Raw genomic sequence first — 8,708 nt, 5'->3', positions numbered from 1 at the left:
GTATGTGTGTGTGTGTGTGTGTGTGTGTGTGTGTGTGTGTACAGGTCTCTATTTATAAGTACTCTAATCTATTTTTTACTTAGCTCTTTCCTAATGCACATTCCCTTGCTTGTTGACATGTGTACACACTGAGAGCCGCTGTACCAGAGTCAAATTCCTCGTGTGTCCGACACACCTGGCCAATAAAGCTGATTCTGGTTGTGTAAGGCAACCAAGTTACAGGTCTCAGGTGAACTATGAATAGTGGTGAATCATTTAGCTTATTACTCAATTTTTGTTTCCTCCCTCAGAGAAAATGTCTCTGTCTGGCTGGGTGTGTGTAGTGACAGGTGCCTCCAGAGGGATTGGCAGAGGAATAGCTCTCCAGCTGTCGGAGGCAGGAGCCACTGTCTATATTACAGGGCGCCAAGAGAAGACTCTGAAACAAACTGCGGCAGAGGTGAAATCTTGAGCTTGATTTTTAGACAGCTGTAAAACTGAGAGGAAGAAGCAATATCTGTAAATTTGCTGACAAAATGTAAATACATCCCTCCAATCAAGGTCTGGTGGATGGGTTAGAAAATGTTGCACTAAAAATGTGTTTGTGTGGTTTCAGTCAGAATTTGTTGATATTTTGTTATCAACACAGGTGAAGGAGAGGGGAGGTTACTGTGTACCAGTTGTCTGTGATTCTACCAAAGATGATGACATTGAAGAACTGTTTGAACAGATCAAATGTGAACAGAATGGCAGGCTGGATATCCTGGTTAACAGTGCCTATGCAGGAGTACCGGTAGGTATACCGCATTGACATGAGACAGTGCTTGGTATATCGCTTACTTTAAATTGTACACTTACTTGTGGGCCACTAAATGAAAGAGCCAAACACAGGAACAACCACAAACTATTCAATGTGTGAAACTCTAAGTATGATGTGTTATTATAGGCAATCTTTGAGAATGTCGGGAAGAAGTTCTGGGAAATTGATCCATCTTTTTGGGATTCCATCAACAATGCAGGCCTCCGGTATGCTTTTGTGCTTAGTAATGTCTGATAAGTCAACTGAGTCATCAAACTGCATCATGTTCTCGTGTCTAGTAACATTTTTCCAGACATCGACTGTTACTCAACTTGTTTTTGTCTTTTAGTTTTGAGTTCAGTGCCACTTTCAGTAGCTCTTTCAGAATACATAACAAAACAAAAAACTGAGAGTAATGAGAACTACAGTGTGATAGTTTTACTACCACAAATTCAGACAATATTAATTAGCTTTTTATTTGAGGTATTTTAAAACTGAGCAGACAAAAAATATTTGACTTGTTTCCATTTTTGTTTATCTGACAGAGGCCACTATATCTTCTCAGTTTATGCATCCCGGTTGATGGTGCCTCAAGGTCGAGGTTTGATAGTCACCATTTCATCATTCGGAGGACTGCAGTATATCTTCAATGTGCCATATGGTGTTGGTAAAGCCGCAGTAAGTTCTCTGTTATCAGAAGTACATGTACTATAATTTGGTCAAAAAACTTTATTTGGGTTTATCTTGTCAGGATAATAAAGACCTGTTTTGGTTTGTGCTTTGTTTCCAGTGTGACAGACTGGCAGCAGACATGGCTGTTGAACTGAAAAGCAGGGGGGTGGCTTCTGTCAGCCTGTGGCCAGGAGCGGTAAAAACAGAGCTGGTGTCTCAGTACATGCTGGAGACTGATTCACTACCAGGTGCAAATATGAAGGTAGATCCTTCTCTAACAGCCAGCTCTTATTCATGGTAGCTTCTTTAGATTATTACTGATTCTCTGGCTTTTCTTTTCCTCAGTTAAAAACTTTATTTGCCAATGGAGAGACCACAGAACTGAGTGGGAAGTGCATTGTCAACCTGGCAAAAGGTAGGATACTGTAGAGGATGGTATTCACAGTCAGATTGATACATTAAGACTGAACTGGCATCAACACCTCCTTTCCAGTTAATGTCAGTCAGAAAAGCTTTACAGAAGTGAACATTCAAGTGTGTGCACATTTTTAATCTGCATAACATGCTTTGGAGTTAATGCTACTGTAAACGCGGAAAGGCAAATTTAGCTTGTCAGAGGCTTGTTTGTTTGAAAACTAAGCCTACTTTGACATGGTTTTTATTTTTGCTTGAAAGATAAAAGTCTGATGTCACTGACTGGGAAAGTTCTAATGACCTGTGACCTGGCAAGGCGCTATGGGATGCGAGATATTGATGGTAAATTTGTTTTTGTTTTTCTGGTGCTTTAAGAATAAAACAGATTTTCATTTTCAAATTACAATTATGTATAAACATTTAATGCTAACAGTTTGTTTCTCTGTTGATTTCCAGGGAGGATTGTAGCTGATTACACTTCCCTTAAATTCCTCCTGAGCCAGGTCCCATATCTCTCCTGGCTTTCATTTGTTGTCCCCTCATTCCTACACCTGCCACGCTTTGTGCTCACCCTGGCAAATAGCCGGTTCTAAACATTACCTAAATCAGTACTGGAATGGCAGTATCATATTGTGTTTCAAAGGACTCAAGTAGCCCAAATTCTAGCTAAATCTGTAAGATTTGCTAATGGTTGAGGATCAGAACAATTACTGATACATGGTGACAAGAAAACTTGCCTGACCACACAGATTAGACAGTTTAGACTGACCACAGCTTATTGTTTTTGAAGGAATATTGTTTAAATTATTGTATATATCCATTCATAAGGTTGAGATAAACATAGAATAGAATAGACTATATTGTCATTACACAATCATGCGTTACGAAATTAGTGTGCTCTGACCAAAACAGAGTGCAATAAAAACAAACAAGAAAATAAAGAAAGCATGAAGAATTCAGTAGCATATTTCCTGTACTTTTACACATTTTAACAAATCAGCTGTGAGTGAAGCCACAGTCAGTTATAATGACCAATGTGAATTTTTTAAACATGAAATTACAACCATCCAAAGCTAAATATCACACATTTATGAAACAAATATTTTTATAGTTTTGCACCTATTTCAGCAGATATTTTTGTATTGCATGTTTATATGTACAACACCACTACTATTGAACTGGGTAATAAAGGAATGTTAACACTTGTTTATACTTCTCATTATTTGACTACAGTTGCCTTATTTTCAGTGACGGAACACTGCAACACTTTTGTGTAGTCTACATTCATCTTGTTTACAGAACAAAGAAAATGTAATAGTCTGTAATCAGTAGGATACATCTAAATGTGTCTGGGTCTTAATTTTGGCAAAACTTAGGGGACTGACACAGGGCCATTGCCAGGGTTTTATATTGTAAATTCTGCAGTCCCAGCAGTGCAAAGTAAAATTCTTTTATTTGGGGTTTTCATATTTTATTTGCTTAAATATTAAATTAAGTGTTCACAAGTTTTATTTTCTGCAAGTTCTATTTCCTAACATGAACATGTACATTCACCCAGCTTCTAGGAATAAAATTCTAGTGTCTTCTTTGTGTATTTATTTAGCTGGCTTAAAAGTAGCAATACTTAGGTATTGCTATTAGGGGCTTAAACGTGACAGAACCTGCCAGTGAAATATCATCAGGTGTTAATCCTTTAAGTGTGAAATATAACTTTTCTCTAGTTGGCAAAACGCTCAGATTTCCAGAAAATGTACAGAGTGCTCCGTGGTAGCTGTGAATTTGTGCTGACAACCAGAAGCTCTAAACTTTGATCCAAGTACTTCGGGGACCTTCGGAAAAAATTGCAAACGAGTCCGTTTAGGAACGTTAAAGACCCCTGGTATTTTATAGAGTTGGGTGGATGCAGAGATCAGATGAAATCATCAGACGTCTGTGCATCACACTGGGGGTGGGGTGCTAGTGGGTGGTGGACGTGACATTTTTTAGCCTACTACCACGGATTTATTATACAGGCGCCTCCGCCCTCCAATCCATGGGCTGCTCTGCCAGACTGGCGCTCCCACCCGGCCCTCACTGTTGGAGAGGCAGTTGGGCCTTCTGGCTTCCTGGTCCTGAGCTCCGCCTCGCCTCGATCTGGCCGGACAGGGGAAAACACTTCTCAGTTATAGAACAAAAGCAACAACGGAGGAACCGAGGAGGACGAAGTAACAGCGACTCGAATTCGTGCCTGAATCTCAGGGACTGAGAGATTTGTGTTCTCCGCGGCAAGAATTAGTCGACGACTGAACTCATAAGGAAGGCGACAAACTTGGTCGCATCGTATTTCGTATCACGATCGTAATCCGTCGAGGTGCTTAAGACAGGGGTCAAACAGACACACGGACCATATTCCTCGGTCTTCAACTAAACTTCGGCCATAAGAAGCGGAGTGCCTGGAGGGAAAGTCCGGGGTTCTTTTGCTTTCTTCTCGCCCAAACGGACCTCGGGTATAAAGGGCTGTTTTGGCATTTTCGGTAAGTTTATTTTTTATGTTTCACTGAAGCGGGTCTGATGGCGAAGTGCGCCTGTGCAGTGTGAGGCGTTTTAGTGAGTACGCCATAAAGGGGGAGACGGTGGACTGCTAATGTGGCTGGCACAGTGAGCAACTTCTGTAGCTTTGTGTTTTATAGTACAACAAAGATCCAGTGTTTAAACTCTCAGAGCACGTTAAAGTCAAACATCAAACACGCCCAGGAAGCTACCACATCATCCCAATAGGTTTCAGTGACTCAAGACTAATACACTGTTGGCTGTGTTTTTGGTACACTTGAAGATTTTATTACGTGGCTCAAGCGATTCAAATCGTCGGCCTTGGCGTAATCTCGCACCTAAATGCGCAACACTAAATTAAGTTATTTGTAAGACACTGATCAGTCAGTAGTTGCAATCAAATGAGTGATGTAGCAAATAAGGTAAAGACTGCAATAAGACAAAAATATCAATAAATGCTGGTCCAAAAGTTAATCATAATTCTTTGTATTTAGTCTTCTACCAAGCAAACTGACATAGCTATCCATTGTCATATGTTGAAATGCTGTCTTAACACCTGTTGATGAAGAAAAAACTGTATTTAGAATTTCAAACCACTTTTCATAAGGAATATCTGATCTGTAATATTATCGGAATGTGTATTATGTCGGTTGTAACGTTCCAGATTTCCATTGTGGTATCTGTTTTTGTAAAGAGGTTACACTTCTCTTTTGGACCGAGCACTTGGAAGTGGAACAAAGCCCAACTGGGAAGGGCTGAGAGAAATGACTGTGATGGATTTCTCATAGATCCAAATTCCCCATGCTCCCACCCTTTGCGACCGATCTCCCTACCCACACAAAACAAAAGTCAGTCACCACATGCTGGGGGAGGGGAGCCCAGTCTGGATGAGGAGTATACGACTAGTTTCATTGGGAGTTCAGAATAGGAGTGCAAAGTAGGGGGGATGGGGAAACAGCTGCCATATAACTGACTTTGAGGATGAATGAGAACAAAGTTCTTAAAACATCATAGTCTGTACGTTGGCTGTACTCTGAAGAAAGTTTCCCTCTCCCTACAGTGTTCTTATCTGTGAAATCAAAACAGTTGGCAGTTGAGACAAGCAAAAAAACAAACACCTAAATTGATGTTTGTGTTTCTTTTCTAGGTGAAAGAACCTATTTTGATATCCCAGATGGCAACCTACCGTGAACACAATGGCAGAAATGGACTACTTATGGCTATGAAGGAGCCTTTTGAAGGGAAAGTAAGAAAGAAAGAATGTGAAGGAAAGCTTGAAGCTAAACAGTTCTCCAAGGATTTGCACCATTCTGCCAGCTCAGCTGAAAGCAACGTAAGTGGTGTGGCTAGTTTCACCACTAATCACAACTCTGTTGTGTGCCTGCCTCTGGTGTCAGAGGGACTGAAACTGGTATGGACACAGTCAGATCAGACCCGTGAACTTGACTCAATCCCAGAGCTAGTTCGAGCCTTTAATTTATTTCCATACCCATCATCCCGTGAGGTTAACACCTTGGCCCGGGTATGTGCCTTGCCACTGGACAAAGTTAAGGTGTGGTTTATGGTGCAGAGAATTAAATATGGTATTAGCTGGTCCTCAGAGGAAATAGAGGAGACACGGCGGAAGCTGGCAGTACCTGAGCTTTATGATGACTCTGCTGAAACAAATGAGGAAACCAAAATGAGTTGCAAGAGCACAATTGGTGATGAAGTGTTAAAAGAGGATAAGGAGAAGAATGAAGTGGAGGGTGCCTTCTCCAGCTTCACCCCCCAGAAGACAAAACCAAAGTGTGAGCCACCAGCGTCCTATAAACCAGCTAAACCCACAGCCCCATGTTTCAGTTCCACCCTTCCACCTCCTCAGGATTCATATTTCTACCGCCCACCAGCAGCAAGTAGAGCAAATGAGGTTTCACTGGACCTTTCAGAGTCATCTTCACGACAGCACCGTCATGGGCGCTACAAAAAGTCTAAGGCTCAGCTCGCTGCTCTTAGAAAGAGCTTTCTGAGAGAGAACTGGCCTGCAGAAGCAGAGCTAAGACGTCTGCAAGAGGAAACTGGACTGACCCGCAATGACATTCGTAAATGGTTCAGTGACAGCCGTTACCAGCTTAGGGTTGGCCGAGGAAGCCTGGCAGCAGCCCAGGGCTATTCTCAACACACTGCTGTGGGAGGTAAACATGATCAACAAAGTCAACCTCTTCCACTTATCACTCAAAAGCCCCATCAGTTTAGCAGCATGAAGGGCCAGGAGGGAGGTCGTAGAAATAGGATTAGAAAGACACATTTCTTTCAGACCTTTTTGTCAAACAGCCTGGAAGCATTTGGGGAGAAAGCCCTTGAGGCAGAAGGGTGTGATGTTATAGAGGAGCTTTCTGGTGATGGGGACAGTTTTAAAGATGAAGAACAATGTGAAGAACAACCCTTACAACTGACCAAGACCTGCAAAATTGAGCCAGATGTTCCACAGGAACCATCAGGTATTGTAAAATCCTCTCCCTACTCTTCCCCTTCTGGCAGTCCGTCACTCACTGCCTCACCTACTGAACCCCTTTCAAACAGCATCAGCACACCAACAAAGTCTGCCCAGTCAGCCAAAGCCTGTCCCTCACAAACACCCTTGCATGTCTCAGGGGCTTCCTCATCCAAATCCAAATCCCCTGCCCTCACTCCTGCAGGGCGACCAAGAAAGACCAAGGAGCAGTTGGATGTGTTAAAGCAGCACTTCTTACGCTGCCAGTGGCCCAAGAGTGAAGATTACACTGAACTAGTTAAGCTTACAGGTCTACCCCGCGCAGATGTTATTCAGTGGTTTGGTGACACACGGTATGCTGTTAAAAATGGCCAGCTGCGCTGGGTAAAAGGGGTCCGTGACCAGTTCTTGGCAGACCTTGCTGGCCAGCAAGGTAACAGTGGTTTAACTAATGGAAGTAGCTCTGGGACCTCTCCTCGGGTTGGGGGTAGCCGCAAACGAAAATCTCAAGGAAATGGAACAAGTACAGATTTCCCTGATACCCAGCCACTGGTAACATATTACCTTTCAACAGGCTCACTACATGAAAAAGACCTTGACACTCTATGCAAGAAATCAAGAATGAGCTATCAGCAAGTGAGAGACTGGTTTGCAACTCAGGATGTTGGGGAGGTTGACCAGGAGCATATTACTGATGGAGACACTGGAATCAGACTCGAGAACATTTAAAAAAGTAGGCAGAGTGCTCCTCACATCTTTTGCACCAACAAGCATAGTTATTACTTTGGTTTAAATTGCTTTAATTGAGGCAGGTTTTCTTATTCTAATATATTTTTACTTTAATTAAAACTGTGTTGCTGTAAATAGGACAGTAACTTGTACACTGGTTTACTGTAATTTTTAAGCTTATTATTTTTGTGTAGCTATTATTACTACAGATTTGTAGTATATTGTAGTAGTATAATTTAAACTGGGTGTACTTTTGGTACCTGACTAGCAGATAAGAAACTGCTCTGTAAAAATGTCTATGCTGGTGAATTCATTGACTGATCACTGTGTGTCATCATTCCTTTACAACCAATAATTCTTTATCATGAAAAGCACACTGGACATGTACACTTTAAATTGACTTCTTGCACTTTAATTGGGTTTAGAGCCTGCTGCCATCTAATTATTTTACAAAGGATTAACTCCAAACTGAACTGTTGTTTTTGATCCGTTATCACTGAAACTTTTGAACATGCCTTTTAAAAAAACAGAATGCCATCCCATCTGATTTGATTGTTTCAGCATATTTGTGAAATATGTTCATGATTCTCTTAGACACACCGCTGCAATGTCTGATTACTATTTCATTTATATTCAACTGTACCTTTCTCATAGCAAAGGTTAACAGTACTAAGACACAATCCCATCATCACACAAACATCGGATTATCTGCTTCACTTTTGATTTGCGTTCATTGATTCAGTCAGTATTTCTTGTCTTAACAGGTATAGGGCTGATAACTAATGGGGGGGTCCATGTGCTGTTTAAGCTTAACAGGGTTTGAATCCAAAGAAAAATTAACATTCTGTTTCTGTCAACTCAGATTGTGAATTGTAGTACAAATGCTATGCATCTAGGGTGTCAGTTAATGTATTTATTAGTTATTTCATATATTTCTGTGTTTGCAAGAAGAAAAAAAGCTCATATATTTAGTTGATCTCCAGAGGGAAAGTTGGCTTTAAACAGTTTATTTCCTTAGTGATGTCTGGACATGAGTTAGATGAGCAAGATCTCGACAAAGCGTTTTGTCATCCCGTTAGTCATGAAAAGTCAATGCAAGTGTCACACTGTAGG

At 41.3% G+C, this 8,708-nt stretch overlaps 2 protein-coding genes across 2 annotated transcripts in view; both read left to right on the top strand.

Annotated features, from left to right (window-relative positions):
* Positions 1-3,069, top strand: part of dhrs1 (dehydrogenase/reductase (SDR family) member 1) — a 5,296-nt gene extending 2,227 nt beyond the window's left edge. The window contains exons 2-9 of the mRNA XM_020604490.1: positions 291-439; positions 629-772; positions 926-1,005; positions 1,324-1,456; positions 1,569-1,712; positions 1,796-1,865; positions 2,126-2,206; positions 2,321-3,069. Coding sequence (XP_020460146.1) covers positions 296-439; positions 629-772; positions 926-1,005; positions 1,324-1,456; positions 1,569-1,712; positions 1,796-1,865; positions 2,126-2,206; positions 2,321-2,457 — 933 coding nt within the window. The 5' untranslated portion in view covers positions 291-295 and the 3' untranslated portion in view covers positions 2,458-3,069. The remainder of the gene's footprint in view (positions 1-290; positions 440-628; positions 773-925; positions 1,006-1,323; positions 1,457-1,568; positions 1,713-1,795; positions 1,866-2,125; positions 2,207-2,320) is intronic.
* A 685-nt stretch (positions 3,070-3,754) lies between these two features.
* homeza (homeobox and leucine zipper encoding a) lies at positions 3,755-7,677 on the top strand. Its single transcript, XM_020604587.1, has 2 exons — positions 3,755-4,377; positions 5,541-7,677. The coding sequence occupies exon 2, from the start codon at positions 5,568-5,570 to the stop codon at positions 7,593-7,595; it is 2,028 nt and encodes a 675-aa protein (XP_020460243.1). The 5' UTR covers positions 3,755-4,377; positions 5,541-5,567; the 3' UTR covers positions 7,596-7,677.
* The last annotated feature ends 1,031 nt before the right edge of the window (positions 7,678-8,708 follow it).

The sequence above is a fragment of the Monopterus albus genome, unplaced genomic scaffold (assembly GCF_001952655.1).
Source record: "Monopterus albus unplaced genomic scaffold, M_albus_1.0 scaffold66.1, whole genome shotgun sequence".
In the NCBI taxonomy this organism is placed as follows: domain Eukaryota; kingdom Metazoa; phylum Chordata; class Actinopteri; order Synbranchiformes; family Synbranchidae; genus Monopterus; species Monopterus albus.
Note: the sequence above shows the minus strand (reverse complement) of the source record. Positions and strands in the feature narration are given on the sequence as shown.

What these genes read in the sequence shown, in the direction of transcription:
- homeza (XM_020604587.1), top strand. Translation starts at nt 5,568, where the DNA reads ATGGCAACCTACCGTGAACACAATGGCAGAAATGGACTACTTATGGCT.